We start from the raw sequence: 20,541 nt of genomic DNA, 5'->3' as shown, positions 1-20,541 counted from the left end.
AATAAAGGGAACATTAATAAATTATCTTCAAAAGTGTTTAAATAAGTTCAATGTATCTTTATAAAGTAACGTTTTGGAAGAAAATTTATTTAATATTGGAAAAGCAAATAAAACAAATAATAACCCATTATCCCACTTCTCATATAAACCATGGCTAATATTTTGATAGATTCCTTTCCAATGTTTTTGTGTCTATATATATATATATATATATATATATATATGTATGTATGTATATATATATATATATATATTTTCTTTTTTTCTTTTTTTTTCCTTTTTTCTTTTTACAAAAGTTCAGCTATGTTCATTTAGAATCACAAGCAGTTGACAGATTCAGTGTGACTCAAACCACAAGGAGCCATTTCTACTTCACTCCATCCTGAGTCCTAGGATTGGGTTCCCGAATGGCAGGAGTGCTGTTTGGGGCCCCTTCCCAGGTTACAAGTTTCTCGTTGAGGCAATCTGTGACTGTATGAGATGGGCCAGGTCGGTCACCATCACAGGTCATTGATGTTGCTGTTGAGCATGGTCTTGATGTCCTTGGGAACTATGTTGGGTACCTGGTTAACCAGACTCATCAGGAAGCGGCCCACGGTATTGCCAGCCGACACCTTTGCAGACAGCACGTCTGCGTACTGCAGCACTGCTTAGGGCATCCTGGATGCGAGCTGAGGGCCCTGCCACTGGCTACATGTCACTTGAGAGCCCAATCACCTGGTTGGGGCAAAAACAGGTCTTCATGCTCAGGTCAACTCCAATGCGTTCAGTGTCATAATATGCATGTTTCACTCTGATCACCCCCACGTTCCTCCTCAGGACACGCAGTTGAAGTGCTGCCATCGGCCTTAAAGCTCATGCGGCCGTTCTGGAGCCTCGTGTCCACAGTGAGGTGAATGGGGTTGGGGGTTTCCCAGCTGTAGTGCTTATTGATCAACACAGAGTGCTCCATGATGGCGTGACCTGAGTGTACCAGCCCAGGACGAGCTCACTGGGAGAGACTTTCTTGTGCAATTCATACATATTCTTAGCAAATCCCATGTCAACAGCCACCTCATCTTCTGGCTCATTGTGTGGCGCTGACAAGCAATTAGTAACTTCCATTGAGTGCTTGTCAGTGGTTCCAGCAGGGTCCCGATAACCCGGGCAGCCCCACATTGCATCGCTTGTAGCTGTCCATGATGGAGGCCAAAATGACAGGATGCAACTGGATCACATGGTTGCCAGGGAAGGGGCCTGGTAGAGTAGGACCAGCCAGTGACTGTTGGGGTCTGCGCTGCTGTCGCTGGGTCTGGGGATGAGGATGGAGCTGGCGCTGGAGCTGAGGGGGCTGAGGCTGAGGCGGGGCCTGCAGTCTGGGCGAGGGCTGGAGTGGCAGGGGAAGCACTCGCAGGTACTGCTGGTGTGGCCATCTTATTGAGAGGGCTGTATTTGGTTTTAAAATATCATGCACTAAAAACCATTATGTTTTTCACTTAATACTTAGGTTATGAACATTTTTTCCTGCCGTTAGAATGTTGTGTAACATAATTTTAATGGCTATATGGTATTTCATTATATGGTTCCACTGTAGTAGTTTACCCAGTGAAATCATTGGTCGAAAAGAATGCTTATTTTTAAGACTTTGGTACATAACACCAAATCGCCTCATAAGAAAATTGTGCTGCTTTACCTACCTGCTAACAATGTCTATTCACATAGGCACAAATTTATATTTTAAAAAATATGTAACACATTCACACTGTGCAAAAATCAAAATTATATAAAAAAGATTTGCAGTAGTTAAAAGTCTTCCTACCCTGTCACTGTCTACCTCACTCCCTGCCACCTCATAGGTAATCACTTTTTTAGATGCGTGTGTCTACTTCCCAAACCTTTTGAAGGATATAAATCTCTACAAGACTGAGTGATTGAGATTTGATGAGGATTGTAACCTGTAGCCCCACTATCAACGCTTATAAACTTGCAGCTTCTTACTATTGGAACATCAGAAGACTGATATTCCACAAAGATTTTCTCTTAATATTCTACAAAGATCTGTGTCACTATTTGGCCTAGAGGTAAACAGCGTTATTGATTCCTATCCAGGTCCTATTAGTTGTATAAGAGTGAATTATGGACTATAGAGTCTATGGATAAATTGAATAAAGCAGAACTAATTTTGTAGTTCTTCAGAGAGATGATATGAAAATGACAAGTTTTGGAGAGAAATGATAGAAAATATATTTGCTTGAGGTTTCTGGACAGTGACGAGTTACAACAAGTGTCCATGTGTCCTGTGCTGACTTCTGAGTGGACGGTGAGGGATTGTCATTGGATTTTAAATTGACCCAATTTTGGAAGCTTCATAGATCTGTTTCTGTAAACAGATCCGATTTCAACATAGAAGTTAGCAAACACAAATGTGGAAACATAAAGTCCATTAACTTCCTTCAGACTTAGTTTGTGACTTTGATTAACAGTTAAAATTGCACGCTGGATTATGTTGCCATTTATTGACTCTTGCTGATCCCTTATGTCCAAAAAAAAAAAAAAAAAAGTAGGTGTTTTCTCCCTGGGGAAGATGAAAACTCTATTTAACTTGTAGTACTGTAATAGGATCTCTTACCCCTTGTGAAAGTAGGAGAGGATGTCCCTGGGAAATGGCACTGCCTGGGATGGGACCATCTTAACTAACTACACTTCTAAATGAAGTCTTGACTTGCCCTGTTTATTCTATTAAATGACCAGTTGTTTAATTCATGATTTTTCCTTCAATAGAAATAGGCAGGACGATGCTTGAAAGCTGGATAGTGAGTGAGGTGCTCAATTGAGAGCATCTATCACACTAATCTTTGGTTTTCTTAGGAGCTGCTAGTCCACTATTTCATCTCTACCTTAGAATGCACCCTTTTGCCACTTCCCCCACCCACTCTGAACCTGCACCTTTTGATTTATAGAGCTTGTCAAGGCTAGTTATTTTTGGTTTGAGAGTGAAGAGAGACAGGAGGTGATGGAGGTTGATTTCAGATGACTGTGGATATAGGTTACATTGCCTCTTTTGCAGTCTTCCTCAATTGTGTACGCACATTTGTTTGCCCTTTCCATTTGTCTCTTGCCTTAGAAAAGGTCAACATTCATCCTTAGCCTATAGAGCTCTGCATGTCTGCCTGTATCGTTTGGGTATCAGTTTCACCAGGAAGCCTGCTCTGACCCTTCTTCACTCTGTTCCTCTTCTCTGCACTTGCATCGTTTATCCTTAGTTGCCCTTGGTTTATTCCCCATTACAGCAGGGATCACCCTGTATCATAATTGTATTCTCCATTCAACTGTGAGTTCCTTAAGGGAAGGGATTATATCTATCCTTTGTTGTCATTTTTTGGAAACAAAAAAATAGCTGTATGACATGGTGGATGGTACTTGATAGGCAGCTTTTAAAAGGAACCTAACTAGTTGGGGACAGGCGTTTTCCTCATGTCTACTGTAGGATTATTGGTCAGAAAGAGCTATTTTTTAACTTACAGTGTTTCTAGATTTGCAGGAGTCTGAAGCTATGGTAGATTCTGATAATTTTGAAATGTGATGCTGATTCTCTTGCTTGGCAGTTTAATTTGTTTGGGGGAATGTGGTTGACGCATATGCTGTTTTTTTTTTTTTTTCCAGTGAGACCTGTTGACAGAAATTCAATCTTGATTAAGGGGTGCAGGAAGGCATCCAGTTCCCACCATGCGTGAGGTTTTCTCATTTAAACAGTTGGCTTTGACCCTGGCCTGCTCTATTTCCCACTAGGCCTTGTGCTCTTTAATTTTTGAAGGTTTTACATCCTAATATTTATTATTTATGGGAGAGGCAGTGTGGTGAAATTGGCATAAGCCCGTAGTTGCTTTTGGCTTTGTTCATGTACTTGTGCAGTCACCCTTTACTGAGGAGACTAATGCTTCTCAATGGATATGTATTTACTTATTTGTTCCCATTTTGGGGAAGAGGGGATGGTCTCCTGAGTTGGCCATACTACACCAAAAGATAGTTCAAAATAAGCTTTTTTTTTTAAAAGATTTTATTGGGGGAAGGGAACAGTTCTTTATTGGAGAACAGTGTGTACTTCCAGGACTTTTTTCCAAGTCAAGTTGTTGTCCTTTCAATCTTAGTTGTGGAGGGTGCTGTTCAGCTTCAAGTTGTTGTCCTTTCAATCTTAGTTGTGGAGGGCGCAGCTCAGCTCCAGGTCCAGTTGCTGTTGCTAGTTGCAGGGGGCGCAGCCCACCATCCCTTGTGGGAGTCGAACCAGCAACCTTGTGGTTGAGAGGATGCGCTCCAACCAACTGAGCCATCTGGGAGCTCAGCGGCAGCTCAGCTCAAGGTGCCATGTTCCATCTTAGTTGCAGGGGGCGCTGCCCACCATTCCTTGTGGGACTCGAGGAATTGAACCAGCGATCTTGTGGTTGAGAGCCCACTGGCCCATATGGAAATCGAACCGGCAGCCTTCGGAGTTAGGAGCACGGAGCTCTAACTGCCTGAGCCACCCCGCTGGCCCAAAAGAAGCTTTTTTTGAGAAGGGGTCCTGTTAAAAATAGTATTTGGGTTTTAAAATTTCAACTAAATAAAGATTGGGCATATTTGGGTTTGAGCCCCTTGCCTTTTAATCCTCACCAATTCAGTGTAGTCCTAGACCTCAAAAGACACGCCTCCTCCTGAAGCTTGAATACCCTCTCTTCATAGTCTCCTTTACTTAGAATATCCACTAAGGCTCAGGCTAACTTCCATCTTATTATGTTGGTGCAAAAGTAATTGCAGTTTTTGCAATTATTTTCAACCTTTTAAAGCACAATTACTTTTCCACCAACCTAATATATATAGTAAAAACTACACGCAAGAGTGCAAACTTAGAAAAAGACAGTGAGGGGCTGTGTTTTACTTTAGGGGAAGATTGAGCTCAGAGCTTTCCTGGTATATTTAGAATAGGGTTTTTAATCTGTCAGAGTGTTTTTTATGAACAACTTGTCAGGGATGCTTAGTGTTTTGTATAGAGCAGAGTTTATGATTTTTGTCTAACAGGGTAGCAAGATTTGGTCGCCTACTTCATTTTTGAAGGGATATTTGTAGGAAAACTGTTATAGGGACCCCAGATTTTGGAATCCTACAGACCTGGTCTTAAAATTAGCACTGCTACACTAGTTTGTGGTCTTGGAGTAGCTTTGCTTCTCTGAGCTTGTTTCCTTGTTTGTAAAGTGGTGATGATGATAATACCTACCTTCTGTATTGTTAATTCAGGTTAAGTGAGATGATTTATGTGAAGCGCCCGTTAAGGTGCTTGGCCTGTAGTAGACATTCAGTGTTTGGAAGTTATTATTACCTATAAGTGGTTTTGTCTCTTGTGCCTTGACCATTGATATTGACCTATACAGATATCTATATTTAAATAAATATGAAAGGTAGTGGATGGTGCAGTGGATAAGGTCATATCCTTGAGGGCCTATCTGGGTTCAAATTCTGGCCCTGCTACTTCTTAGCTGTGTGACCATGAACTAGTAGTAATCTCTCTGTGCCTCATTTTCCACTTCTGTAAAAGAAAGGTAATAACAGGACCTACTTCATAGGGTTATTGCGAGGATTTAGTGAATTAATACATGCAAAACACTGTCAACAGTGCCTGGCATGTCGTAAGTACTCAGTAACTCATAGCTATTATTATTTTTAACTTGTTTTTTCAATTTTATATACCGTTTTATTAAGTTCATACCAGGAACATTTTATTTTTATACAGAAACATTACAAAAGAGAATGTGGAGTTAGTAGCCAGTGTATATAGACTGTGTAAGTGGGAAGCATTAGTTCCAAAAATCAAGAGGTTTAACAATTATTGCTGGATTTAAGACTATTTAATAAAAATTCCAGAAAGCCCAGTGTCTTGTAGACTGTAAACAGATTTAGGGGGAAATAAATACTGCTTAACTAGTTTTTTAAACTGAAAAGATACGCATTTATACAATAAAACATATTTAAAGAATATAAAAGTTCCTATAGTGAAAAGTATTCCCCTGACCACGAACTCCCAGATTTCTTCTCAGACCCAAGAACTGTTAACACTTTTGTGTCTCCTTCCACAATAGTTTATGTATATACAAAGGTATATATGAGTACATATTACCGTTTTCCTCTTGTTAACGTGAATGGGAGCACACACTTCTGCATTAGCTTTTCTCATTTAATAGCTCTTGGAGCTCATTCTGTACATATAATCACATATGTAGAGTTACCTAATATTTAAATTACTATTTCATTATACATTTGTGCCATAATTGATTCAACCAATCGCCTATTGGTAGAATTTGGGTTTTCATTTTTTTCACTTTTAAGAACAATTCCATAGTGTACTTTCATATACTTACTTATGCATAAATACATATCTGTAAGATAAATTTCTACATTTGGCAAGATCTCTCAAAAAGAAAAATGCAAATTGCACTCCAAAGAGTGCTAGCAGTGTAACTCCATAATTAAAAAAAGAAAAAGGGGTGTGAGGGGTTAAATTTGAATACTTTCCAGGTGGTTTTCAGCAGCATGTTTTGGAGGAATCCTGGGTTTTAGGAGGCTAAGTGGGGTTGTTGCAAGTTACATTCCAGCCTCTTCCCTCCCCCAGCTTTAGTTGTCTTCATTACATTCCTGCCTGGGAAGTGTTCCCAGTGACCTGGGTTAGGCATTAAGATCATGGGAATCCAAGATTTTCCCATGTCTTCCAGCATGTTTGTTCACAAGAATAGGAAAACTTCCTCTTTGCAGAAGGGGAATTTTAGCCACTGTCAGTCATTGGGAAATCTTTCAGTAAGGGTCTTTTGAATAGAAATGTGGTCAAGGAGAGGAAAGGTATCAGTAGGTCAAAAGACAATGGTTATATCTTCTGGCAGTATATTTCATAGCTCTTGAAATGTTTATGGGAAGTAGGTAGGCAGAAAAGTAGAGTGACTTGCCCATTGCCATATATACAGAGAGTGCCAAAAAAAATGGTGCCAAAAAAAATGTATACACATTTTAAGAAAGGAACACTGTATTAAAATTGTAATACTCAATATATACTGAAAACAAAAGATGAATATAAGTCACGTTTGACTTCTGCAATTAAAAGAGGTGCTCAAAGTGGTTACCATCAGCGTCCAGATACTTCTGATTACAGCGAACTACTGCTTGAGCAACGTTGACCAAAGTGTCCACTTGTATACAGTTTTTTGGCACCTGCGCTATATCTTATAAATGCCAGAGACATGGCTAGAATCCTGTACTTCTATGTTTGTTGGAATTGTTTTTGGCTGTAAGACAGAAAATGTAACTCTAATGGTTTATACAAAAAGAGCATTACTGTCCGGAGGTAAATGATTGCTGATATTTATTCATTAGTAATCAGTAGCTCAGTGATCTCAGGGTCAGTGTCTGTTATGCTCTTGGCCATCCACTTGTGTACACAATGGCTGCTGTAACTGTAGCCGTACGTCTACCTTCAAGGCAGGAAGAAGGGTGAAGGGAAAGGGCAGAAACAAGGGCTGTAGCTACACCTGGAAAGCAAGCGTTTTCCTGTGAATCCCTCAGCAGATTTCTACTTTCTTCTCATTGGCCAGAACTGTCCTGTGGCTACTCTAAGCTTGAAAGGTGGCATTCAAGGAGGTGACTTCCATTATAGTATGCTTCCTGTTTTTTGGGTTTTTTTGCAACAAAGTATGTCAAGTTTTATTCATGGATTTGTGTCCACATTGACAAAACCACAAATGGCCTCTCTCAAAGGCATCACGAAGGGGATTACAATAGATTAAAATTAATTAAAATCATGTAAATATATAAAAATAAAATGTCACATGACATCGGTAAACTGGGCTACTTTTGTGTTGTTGCTGAATGTCCACGGGCACAAGCTTCTAGATTTCATAGATGAAAGGCTGGGTGAAATTCCTTGGACGTGAGTAATTGTGTAGTCCATCAAAAGGTGTTGACTAGTGTTCTCTGAAGTGGGCATAGCCACATATCGCACAGTCTGTCCTGTGCCAAGAACCATTGTTGAGTAGGTGGATACGACAAAGATACTACTCAATTCAGTGCTGTTAGGTGCGACGTAGGAGCTGAGAACCATACACATCCAGATGAAGTTCAGCAGAAATTGATTCCTCGGTGTATAAGTTCAGGATTGAATGGCAGTCCGTCAGAGAAAATCTGTTACAGTTCCACAGAGACTAACAGGATAATCAAATTCAAATTCACACTTGAATTGCCTAACAGCCAGTCTCTAGAAATAATTGGTCAGGGCCTACCAATTCATCTTGACAAAATAGTGCTCTTTTAGCTATAGAGTGAAAATTAAAATGGCTGCATTCCACCAACACTGAGAAAGAACCATAGTGGCAGCTCCTTGAGACTTTATTTTCTGGAGGAGCAGAGGGCCACATCTTTTCTAGGGCACCCATACCGGTATTAAGTTCCCCAATACCTAATGTCCTTGGAAAGCTTGAGCTCTTTGAAAATAGATCCCATCTTTTAACTTTTTGCCCATGGCTGTGTGCCACATAGTAGCAGATTGTGCAATCAGTATGGAGAAAATGAAATGACTCGGTCTGAGAACTAAAAAAGAGCTGGGGCTGAAAATCATACTTGGGTTATTACCGTTTGGACCCCGTTACCTTGGGAGATCAGAATGTTACGTCTGACCTAGACATCTCTCCAATTAGCTACTAGATATCCAAGTGGATACTTGAGATAGTCCTCTCAGAAGGTACAGGTGCTATACAGAACTGATTTTTTTAGCCCATTCTCTGTTTGTCCTCTCCGTCTCAGTCAATAGCACCATAATCCATCCAACTTCCAACCCAAGAGATGCTAGGATTTACTCCCAATTCCTTCTTTTCTTTATATAGTCTGCCATTGAATCTTCTCACTGTTACCTTTAAAGTTTTTCTCATGTCTGTTCACTTCTCCATGATCAATATCTTGACCCAAACTACCACTGTGTCTCTCCTGGACTTCCACCATAGCCTTGTTAATAACGTGCACCCTGCTTCCAGTTTTGTTCTCTTTCTAGGGCAGCTGGCTTTTGCAGAACACATCCAAATCAAGGAAACGAGTAGAAACAGCAGTCCTAACTCCACAAAGGCAATAAGAAGTTGACTGCTTCCTACTGTTTTGATGTTGTTCAATGAAAAATATTTAACTGTGGCTTGATTTAAGCCATGTTAATTTCTAATTCTCTTTATTCTTATAGTTCATACTATATAATTTAAATATTGTATACTATCTTGTTTATTGAGTGTGAAAGGACTTTAGCTACTGTCTAGATTTTAAATTCCTTTGTGTCTGAGACTATATCTTCTACTTTTTGTATGAGACTTAGTGTCTCATCCTTGAATATTAGTAAGAAAGGAGCTTCGACATCAAACCCGCATGTTATAGCCCTTTGTAAGTGTATAATAACAGCTTATTGAATTAAATTAAATTCTGAAAGTAGAAATGGGGAAGAGTGCAAAATTTAGAATAAGGATAATAAAGAATCCTCTATTCAGGTCAAAAGACTATGGAGAATGGATCTATTTGGAAATATAATACTATTTTCTACGAAAATAGAAACTTTCACTACATTAACATGTTTCTCTAATTCACAGAGTGAGAGGGCAGAGCAATGTGGAAAGCTCGTTATACTGAAGTCAGGAGCCTCATTTTGAGACTTAGTTCTGCCTTTACATAACTGCGCTATTGGACAAGTCGTTTAATCTCTCTTAACTTCCGCTTCCTCTTCTAGGATGGGGGTAATAATTGCTGTTTTACAAGATAAGAGTATTAAACTAGTACATATTTAATACTTTATGGTATCTGGCACCTTTGGTAACTGTTTTTACCATGATCATTAGTGTTATTGTTGTGTGATCTTGGAGGGCCCCTTTTTGCATTAATTAATCCCTATCTATTACCTGCAAATATTCGGCATTATCTATGATTCCTCCTAATTCCAAAATTTCATATTTCTACTCTAAGTACCTCCCTTGGGGCATTGACATGACTGCGAAAGTTTATAGGAGACCATGGGAAGACGAAGTTCTCTGGTACCATAGATTGATGTCACTATGTAAACCAAATATGTGTCAGAACAAGTGTTTCGGAGGCACTGAAAACCTTCTAAATTATCCCAGGCCACTGAGAGAAGCTAATGAAATGCTGGCTAAAGCACTCAGCTAGCAGTGAGGTTGGGTGTAACTCATCTTGTGATTTCTCTCAGAGTAGAGATATAGTGGTATAATACCATAGAGAAAATGAGCAGTGATGGCCGTTAGTGCCCAGAATCAGTGACAGTTTGGGGAACTGGCACACCTCTCTGGTAGCGTCAGTGGGTATTACTCTTCTGAGGAACATTTTCACAGTATATATCAAGAGCCAGCAATTCCATCTTTAAGAATGTATCTTAGGGGAAGGATTATGGATATATACAGAAATTCAGCTCCAAGGATATTCTTCTAGTAGTATCTTTAAAGTGAAAATATTGGGAGAAGCCTAAAAATAGGGGAAAAGTAAATTATAGCACAGCCATCGATGGGATGTCGTTATTCATCGACATGGAAACTGCTTACAATATGTGAAGCAGATGCAAACGTCAATGATCCTATTTTTAAAAGTTTCTATACAGAGGGTGCCAAAAACATGTATACACATTTTAAGAAAAGAAAAAAACTATATTAAAATTACGTTGATGGTAACTACTTTGAGCACCTCTTGTAATTGCAGATGTCAAATGTGACTTGTATTCATCTTTTGTTATTGGTATATATTGAGTATTGCAATTTGTTTCCCCTTCTTCCGCCTCCTCCCCCACTCCATTTCAAGCCGTTGTTTCTCAGTTTAGTTGTGTAGGACACAGCTCCCTGGCCCATGCTGGTATTATGAGTTGTGTCCCCCGCCATGCTGAGGCAGTCTGTCACCGGTCGGCTGCTCACAGCAGCTCACGGCAGCTCACGATGGCTGCCGGCCACTCAGGCTGGCTACTGGCCCCTCATGGCAGCACACGGTAGCCCACGGTAGCCCATGGCAGCCCACGGCAGCCTAGCTCCAGGGAGAGCCGTTGTTCACAATCTTAGCTGTAGAGGGTGCAGCTCACTGGCCCATGTGGGAATCGAACCTGCAACCTCAGCGTTAGGATCACGAGCCTGGTGCTCCAACCACCTAAGCCACCAGGCCAGCCCGTAGATTTTTTTTAAAAATAAAGGCTTTTTTGTGATCTAATTTTTTTATGAGCATGTATTTTTATAATAAAGTAAGGGCTTAAAGAAAGATACTTAATTCAATAGACGTGTATATAAATGTTTACTGATACCTACTTCTCTTCCAAGATCCAGAATACTTTTAAGTACATGTTGTTCCCTGGATGAAGACAAATGGCTCATTAGGTTTCACAGGAAATTATCTGCCAGTGAATGTGGGCGTTAGGCTATTTTTCACACTACTTCCAACTGTTTTCTTAACCGTACAAAGCTGGAGTGGGAGCTGACTTTAAGTCTACACAGGTTTCCACAGGATGGAGTGTACAACTTTGTACACAGGAGTAGGATGGGCCCATATCTTTGACTTGTTCCTTTGACCTAATCTGCATGTTGTGCTTTTTATGTATTTTTTAGTCTTTTCCTTCATGGCCAGTAACAATGTTTTTATGAAAAGTGGGAAAGAAAACCTATACTTGGCAAAACTGCATTGAGCTCTTACTATGTATAAGATACTTACTATGTATAAGATAAGCACCGTGGTGGATGGAGGTATACACAAGTAAAATCCATTTTTTAGGAACTTACAGTCTACTAGGAGAGATGTTTGCATAGTTAACTAATACAAAATTGAAAGGTAAACAAAGCACTGTGGCTTTGGAGAGGCAACAATTATGTATGGTAGGTAGAAATTGCAAAAGAGTTTATAGAGAATTGAATTGGACAGTGAATGATGAGTAGGATTTTGGTTGGTAGGTATAAAATTTATGGTGTGTTCAGAAATTGGGTTATTCGGGGCAAAGAGAGAGTAAATTAGACGTGGTAGTGGCTAGAAGTTAGAAAATGGTAGATAGAGATTGAAAATAAAATAATGAATGTAAAACTCCTAGCACCGTGCATGGCACGTTGTAGGTACTCATTCATCAGATTCCTCTTTCTAATTCCAACATACCTACCTCAAGGAATGTCTTCAAGTTACCCAAAAAGCAGTTAACTTTTAGTTTGATTTGAAAAGTAAGACATATTGTCCAGGTAATTTTTCAGAGTTGCAAATGTGGTAGTAAAAGCAAAGTAGTTGTTACGTAATCAGTACCTTAGTTAATGGGCAGCCAAGTTTCTGACCCATTTCTTTCCTTAGAAGGACCTGTTGCGAAGTGACACAGATACTGGGAAAAACCGGCTCTTCTGCGTTAAGGCAGGGACAATGTCACAAATTAAATTCTCTTATTCCTATGATGCACCCATGGACTTCATCAATTTCACATCTTTGAATGATGAGGAAGAAACCCAAGACGTAGATTCTTGGTTTGGTAAGTGTCTGCTTTCTCTGGCCATTTTGAGGGTTAATGGCTTGCTTTGTAGAAGGGGCTGTCTGTACCAAGATACTCGTACTTTGTCATCCATGATATGAGAGAAATAACTAAAGTGCCCAGTATTTGGGGAATGGACTATAAGTATAAATTGATGTTATTTTGCAGTTAAGAATGACAAATATCAAATATATGGTGATGGAAGGAGAACTGACTCTGGGTGATGAACACACAATGGGATTTATAGATGATGTAATACAGAATTGTACACCTGAAATCTATGTAATTTTACTAACAATTGTCACCCCAATAAATTTAATAAAAAAAAAAAAAAAAAGACAAATATTTAAGCTTTAGGGATATATGGGAAAATCCAGAAATCCATATTTCCTTAGAAATATGATGAAACAAAGTTGAGTGAAACTCTAGGACTCAAAAACATGTCTGTAGTGATGGCAGCCACATAATAACTTGCTCTACTTGTCACTGGGCATGGAGTATAATACTACAACTACGATACTGACATACAATTCATCCATCTTACTCAGATTTCCCATTTCGCATGTACTCATTTTTGTTTATGTGTATTAAGTTGTATGCAGTGTTATCACCTGTGTAGGGTCATGTATCCACCAACACAGACAAGATATTGAACAGATCACAAGGATCCTTGTGTTGCCCTTTTATAATTACACTCACATCCCTCTTGCTACCCCTCCCCATTTCATTTTTAAATGGAAGGACTATGCTACTCAGAACCCAATCTCCAGAGATAGGATTGCCTGATGTTGAGTCAAGTGATAAGAGCACAAATCCTGACACCAGGTCAACACTAACTAAGGATGTGGTTATGTTTTTATGTTACTTTGGAGTAATATGTGAGACCAGTGATGTTGCAAGCTGGTAGTTGATGGGGCCTCTTCATTTTATTCTTTCTCATGCCCTTGTCCCCCTTATTAAGAGAAATCAGTATGTGATGGGGACAAAAATGAGTCCATTGCAGCCGCACTTACCACTGATAATGGAGTGTTCAAATGTGATGGCATATGCCATTCTCTTGGAAAAAGACTTTAATGGTATCCACCAGGGAGCCTGAGAGGAGAGGTCTCTTGGAAGTGGTGTGGAAAGAAAGGTGGATAAGAGGACCAGCTGCCCTGCAGGGGTCTCCCCATGGCCTTGCTCCGCTGAAACCCTGAGGAAATGGCTGGGTTGTCTGACTCTTTTTTTAAGTGTTTCTTTAAAACAAGAAAGAGAAAATATTAGTATAACAACACTATTAAATACAGTTTGGAAGAAAAAAAATTAATCCCACTACTTTTTCAAGACCACCTTAGTTCTAATACATTACTTTCTAATTCTAAATAATCACATCTTTTTACACAGTTGCAATCAGTGTACATGCACAGTGTTATTGCTGAGGCCCACCATGTTTTTGACACTTCTGTCTATTGGCAGGCTGTTGGTAGAACAGGCGTTTCACTGCTTTGTGCTGACTTTCGGACACAGCAGAACCGAAGATAAAATTTCTTGAGAGGGCCTAGCTCTGTTCCATCCTCACACACCCCACGCTCCCCTCTCACCACCCAGTTGAGGAAGAACCTCATCTCAGATAGACAATAAAATGTCCCTTGTAGGCCCTGCAGATCTTGGTGGCTACAGTTTTCTTTAAGAGGAACATGATGTATTTAGGTGGTAGATAAGGCCGGTTCATGCTTGGACGGTCCTAAATGTGTAGCAAGCGAAGATAAGGAGCTATTCACTGTGCACGCAGAGCCTGCGTGTCACCTTTTCTATAGCACATTGTCAGCGTTGCCAGTGATTTAGTGATAGGTTTTACAGTCTCTCTCTGATGTATAGTGTGTACTCATTTCCTCTGATCACTAGAACTTGGCTTGTACCTGCCCAATGAGTTAGACGTGTACTGAAGCCCCATTTTAAGTATATGGCATTGACTTATTTCACTTCCTTGCTGATTGTGTAGATGATGACACTCTTACCTTTTCACAGAAGAGAAGGCCAATTTGGAGAATAAGTTTCCTGGGAAGAATGGGACAGGAGGGCTTTTTCAGGACAAAACTCCTTTGAGGAAGGCTACTCCTCAGCAAGCTATCGTCACACCTTTGAGACCAGGTAAGAGAGAACATATTAGAAAAAAGCTCTTTGGGAGAATGGTGGGACAGCATATTAGGAGCCTGAGGGATCTGGGGGAATTACCTAAATGCTGTATCACTCGGTTTATTATTGGTGAAATGGGCTAATTCATTTCATGGGGAATGTGAAACTAACGATGTGCTACACGTTTTTAATAATCTCTTGGAACTTAAGTTAACATAGAATTTTACTGCCAGATACATAACTGTCTTCTTTTTATGACAAGATTTAAGTAACTTCTACAGGTCTGGCTGGGAAACAAAATAGTAGGCGAGAAGAAGGTACTGCTTGCCATTGTACAAGAATTCTTTGAGTCATGTTTCTGATTTTAAGAGATGATTGCCATTTAAACTGGTGGTTACTAAATCTGTGGAATATTGTCTATTTGATCAGAACAAAAGAGGCATTCTTTAAGAGGTCATAAATCTTTGAAAATAATTATTTTTTAAAAGCAATAGCTATATTTCAATATAATTCATATCTACAATTCACTTAAAGTGTACATTTCAGTGTTTTTTATAATTTCCCTTCTACTTGCTTTGGGTTCTGTGTGCTTTTTTTTTTTTTTTAAGTTAAGGTGGCAGCTGAAGTCACTGATTTGAGATCTGAAAGCTTTCTTGTTTTAAATGAGTTTACTGCTATAAATTCCCGCCTAAGTGCTGCTGTAGTGTCATCTGACAAATTTTTTTTTTCTTGATTCCATTTTCATTATCTTGGCAACGTATTTAGTACATCAGCATTTTTTTTTATTAGTTTCAGGTGCACAAGACAAAGTAATACTTAGACGTTTATCATTTATATCCCTTACACTGTGTGAACCCCCCCATCCACTATCGCTCTGACATCGCACACAGCCATTACATTTCCACTGTCTCTATTCCTAATGCTGTACTCCGCTTCTTGTAAGTATATACATACATATATATGCATATATATATAAAATTATAGTTGGCATTCATCATCTGACAAATTTGATATGCTGTGTTTTCATTTTCATTCAATTCAAAATACTTTTAATTTCCCTTTTGATATCTTCTTTGACCCATTTTTAAAAATTGAGATATAATGACATATATATAACATTATATAAGTTTAAGAATACAACATGTTGATTTGATATATTTATATATTGCAATGTGAGTAACACCTCTATCGCATCACATAATTATTTCTTTTTTGTTTTGAGAACAATTAAGTTGGCAACTTTCAAGTTTATAATACAGTATTGTTGAGAATAATGTCTGTGCTGTGCACTGGCTCTCCAGGACTTGTCTACTAGTTGCAAATTACTTAGCATGTTATTTGGAAATGTGTTATTTAATTTCCAAATATTTGCAGGGGTTCCAGAAATCTTTTCTGTTGTTGATTTCTTGATGGATTTAATTCCGTTGAGGTCAAAGAACACACTATCTGACTTAAATCCTCTTAAATGTATTGAGACTTGTTTCATGGCGGCCCAGAATATGGTCTGTCTTGGTAAATGTTCTGGGTGCACTTCAAAAGAATATGTATTTTGCTGTCCTTGGGTGGAGAGTTACATAAATGTCAGTTGGGTCAAGTTGGTTGATAGTGTTGCTCAAGTCTATTTCCTTATTGGTCGTCTATCTAATTGTTTTGTCCGTTTTTGAATATGAAAGTGGGGCTATTGAAGTCTTCAACTATTACCGTTGAATTGTCTTTCTCCCTTCAGTTTCGTCAGTTTTTCTTTATGTATCTGGGGCTGTTATTAGGTACATGTATGTTTATAGTTATTACATCTTCTTGATGATTTGACCAGAACGTATTTTTGTAAATGAAGTTTTATTGGAATACAGCCACGTACATTCACTTATATATTATTTATGGCTGTTATATTCTTACTGACTTTTCTGTCAGCTTCTTGTATCAATTAGAAAAGTATTAAATTTCAGACTATAATTATGGATTTATCTTTTTCTCCTTGTAGTTTTTGCTTCATGTATTTTGAAGCTCTTATTAGGGGCATCAATATTTAGGTTATGTCAGTTATATCTTGATGAAGTGACCATTTTATCATTTTGAAATGATCTTTCTTATCTCTGGTAATATTCTTTGCTCTGAAATCTACTTTGTCTGATACTAATATAACCACTTGGATTTTCTTTGGATTAATGTTAGCATTGTGTGTCTTCTGTTTTAAGTGCATTTTTTTTAAAGATTTTTTTTTTTTTTTTTATTGGGGAAAGGGGAACAGGACTTTATTGGGGAACAGTGTGTACTTCCAGGACTTTTCTCCAAGTCAAGTTGTTGTCCTTTCAATCTTAGTTGTGGAGGGTGCTGGTTCAGCTTCAAGTTGTTGTCTTTTCAGTCTTAGTTGTGGAGGGCGCAGCTCAGCTCCAGGTCCAGTTGCCGTTGCTAGTTGCAGGGGACGCAGCCCACCATCCCTTGCAGGAGTCGAACTGGCAGCCTTGTGGTTGAGAGACGCGCTCCAACCAACTGAGCCATCCGGGAGGCAGCTCAGCTCAAGGTGCCGTGTTCAATCTTAGTTGCAGGGGGCGGAGCCCACCGTCCCTTGCGGGACTCGAGGAGTTGAACTGGCAACCTTGTGGTTGAGAGCCCACTGGCCCATGTGGGAATCGAACCAGCAGCCTTCGGAGTTAGGAGCAAGGAGCTCCAACCGCCTGAGCCACTGGGCCGCCCCTAAGTGCATTTTTTATAAGTAACATATAGTTGGGTCTTTTTAAAAAATTAATGTGATCACCACTGCCTTTTAATTGGGATAAGTGCCTCTGTTATAGTCTTGACATAATATGTTATCATTTTTGTTTCGATATCTTTTTCTTCCATTTAAAAAAACTTCTTTAAGGAATGAGCCAAATGATTGTTCTCTGGAATAAAACATGTATGAAATGTATTTTCATGGCCTGTTTTTTCCTGTCATATGTTTCGAGTTTTCTTTTATCAAATCAAGGCTTAGTTCATCAGCTACCATCAAATGCTGTTTCTTCTTCAGCCTTTACTTGATCCTTCTCAGTGTTCTCATAGCACTTTTTTCTGTCTCTGATTCATGATGACCTTGGTAACATCAGAATATTTCATGATAAAATGTCTTGTTCCCCTTTCCACCCCTATACCCAGTTCCATTTCTCAAGTGCTACATCTTTTAACTCTTACTGTTTTAAGTTGTGGCTACACCCATAATGTCTGATAGTATGTTTATATCAGCAATATTTACATTATGATTATGTAAATATTGTATGATGTCAGGTCAGTTAGTGCGATGCTACTGCATTCTTTCTTGGTTCTCCACAGTTCCATTGTCACAGCCCCTGGGCCACATAAAGATGATCCTGACATCAAGGTCAGGTAGATTCTCTTTTCTTGAAGCTTCATTAATTGCTTAAATTTTTGTCATGCTTTAACTTGTTTCATGTTGGACCATGATCCTTGGAAGTTATAACTGCTTTTTTGGGAAGAGCATTATTTTTCTTACTATCTTCTTAATATCTTTTCTGTCTTATTTCCTGGATCTTAGGAGACTCTTGTATTCTTTGTCCTTCATTTTGGTGGAATACATCCTCAGGGAACTTACTAAGATTAGGTACAGGAGAGAACTTTGCGTTCTCGCATGTCTGAAATGTCATCATTCCATCTTCATATACAGTTGAACATTTGACTTAATATAGAATTGTAGATTAAAAAGACTTTTTGACTACTCTGAGGGCACTGTTCTTTTATCTTCTACCGTTCTGTGTCACTGATGAGGAATTCAGCTTATCCTATTTTCCCTACTTCTTAGGTGATTTCTTTTTCTCTATGGGAGCTTTCAAAGTTTTATCTTTTTAAAAGGTCATGAGGATGTGTTTGGGATGTGTTTTTCTGAGGTGGTGCCTTAGGCTGGCAAATGGGCAGAGCCCTGAGTACTTCATTTCTGCTTCAACCAAAGTAGCTTTTATAAATTGGTCTTCTGCGTAAGATTTCACTGGAACTAAAGATCCCACTGATGAGGAGTGCTATATGTATACACACACATATATATAAAATTTTCATTCTAGAAAATTTTGGTTGATAGTGTTGTTCAAGTCTTCTCAAATAAGCCCTACCGTATTTCTCCGAAAATAAGACCAGGTTTTATATTAATTTTTGCTTCAAAAGACACATTAGGGCTTATTTTATATTACGAACATCCTGAAAAATCATGCTATAGCTTATTTTCCAGTTAGGTCTTATTTTCGGGGAAACGCAGCATATGTGTGTGTGTGTGTATAAAATGTCCAACTTATTTCCTTGGGATTTGAGTGCTGACTAGTTTTTGCTCTCATGTAGTTGACAACACTTACTACAAGGCGTCAGAGAAAGAAAATCTGGTGCAACAATCCATTCCATCAAATGCTTATTCTTCCCTAGAAGTCAAGGGAACCACCTTCAGAAACACTCAAGCCCAGTCTCAGAGGTAAGATTGTTTCAGGGCTCAAAAGAGATGGTTATATTAATAATATTCAAAAAATACTTACAGGACAGTGTCCCACACTATATTAGACTCTTTATGTTACCTTATTTAATCTTGATAACATTATGGGTTGTAGGTAATATGTTTAATTTATAGATACGGGCTTAGAGGTACTAAGTAGCTTGTCCAAGGCAAGTTTATTTCAGAGCCAGGATTCAAACTGATTACTCTGGTTCCAAAGCCCTTGTTGTTTGCACCATCAACATGGGTTGCAATTTTCATTTATATTTGTATGGCTATTTGACAGATTCCCCCCCCCCCCCCATTGTAAGTAAACTTCATAAGGGCAAGTATGTAACCTGAGTACCTAAAATTCTGGCAGGAGCAGAAGCTGAATAAATACTTAATGAATGAACAAGTGGATGGATGGCTAGGTTAACCTGTAATCTTGGCACTAGCAATCTCAGAACAACTAATGTCTTTGAATGCTGTATTTTACATCAGTATCTTCCTTTTGGTAACAAAGACATAGTGTTTGGTTGCTGTGAGTCTTAATGTTAGTTGCCTTCAGATGGCACTAATCAAAAAAATATTCAGATTAAATTTTTTACAACTTTGCACCATCTAATAATTACCGTCAATCCAGAGTTTAAATTGCAGGACTGTTTAATGCTTTATATTTTGACGTTGCCTAGAGTATCTTTAAGGAAGAGGAATGGTAAAGTGTTTATAATATTGCTCAGAAATGATGAAATTACCCTTTGCAAAGCCTTATGCTGACATAAGGGTATCACCTTTTGAGGATGGTATTATACAAGCTTATACTAATCTTTTCTGATAAAGAAGCCCATTTTAATCAAATAATTCTTTGAAATCTCAACCAGCTAGATGTAATATCACAGGAGTCTTAAGAGATTGCTATCGGTTAATTCTATGGTTTCTGGTCCATGCTTAGATTGTGAAGTGGGGCATATAGACAAGGGACCCATTGTCCTATAGGTTCCTTCCGAATCTAAGAAAGTGTTAGTGTCTTGGCCTCTCCATATAGTATATATACATGGTTACTAAAATTGTCCCTTACCCTGACTGAATTCTAGAATGCTTTTTGGAAATGATGGTAGTACAGGAAGCCACCTGCTCTCAGAATCAGAAGACCTGAATGTTTTGTTTTGTTTCGTTTTGTTTTGTTTTTTTAAGTCAGGTACCCTCTACCATTTAAAACTTCAGCTTACGGAGAATAATTATCTCTCAAGCTAATTGTAAGAAAGGGCCAAATAAGAGAATATGTGACAGTACTTTGTAAATGATACTGCGCTATGAAAATGCATAAGAGATAAAACATCAGTGCCATTTATCTCAGATCAGAGATTTATCTTAGTCCAGAGATGCCTAATCTAGAAAGGAACAGCAGATGGAGTAGGATGGTGTAGACAATCATACCAATTCCCTACTATTTTATTTTCACACTGTTTCGATG

The 20,541-nt window shown here is 38.8% G+C and overlaps 1 protein-coding gene and 2 pseudogenes across 9 annotated transcripts in view; 1 reads left to right on the top strand and 2 right to left on the bottom strand.

Annotated features, from left to right (window-relative positions):
- The window catches only part of TPX2 (TPX2 microtubule nucleation factor), a 53,610-nt gene that overhangs the window by 3,055 nt on the left and 30,014 nt on the right, over positions 1-20,541 (top strand). For 6 of the 9 annotated variants that reach the window (XM_074317482.1, XM_019748526.2, XM_019748529.2 and 3 more), the window contains exons 3-5: positions 12,334-12,505; positions 14,513-14,635; positions 18,941-19,067. In XM_074317482.1, the coding sequence (XP_074173583.1) occupies positions 12,400-12,505; positions 14,513-14,635; positions 18,941-19,067 (356 nt within the window). In that variant the 5' untranslated portion in view covers positions 12,334-12,399. The remainder of the gene's footprint in view (positions 1-12,333; positions 12,506-14,512; positions 14,636-18,940; positions 19,068-20,541) is intronic. The other 3 variants (XM_074317483.1, XM_074317479.1, XM_074317478.1) reach the window with 1 other exon arrangement.
- LOC109456260 (eukaryotic translation initiation factor 3 subunit F) lies at positions 442-1,412 on the bottom strand (annotated as a pseudogene).
- LOC141568065 (oocyte-secreted protein 3-like) lies at positions 7,395-9,848 on the bottom strand (annotated as a pseudogene).

The sequence above is a fragment of the Rhinolophus sinicus genome, linkage group LG13 (genome assembly GCF_036562045.2).
Source record: "Rhinolophus sinicus isolate RSC01 linkage group LG13, ASM3656204v1, whole genome shotgun sequence".
NCBI lineage: Eukaryota > Metazoa > Chordata > Mammalia > Chiroptera > Rhinolophidae > Rhinolophus > Rhinolophus sinicus.
Note: the sequence above shows the minus strand (reverse complement) of the source record. Positions and strands in the feature narration are given on the sequence as shown.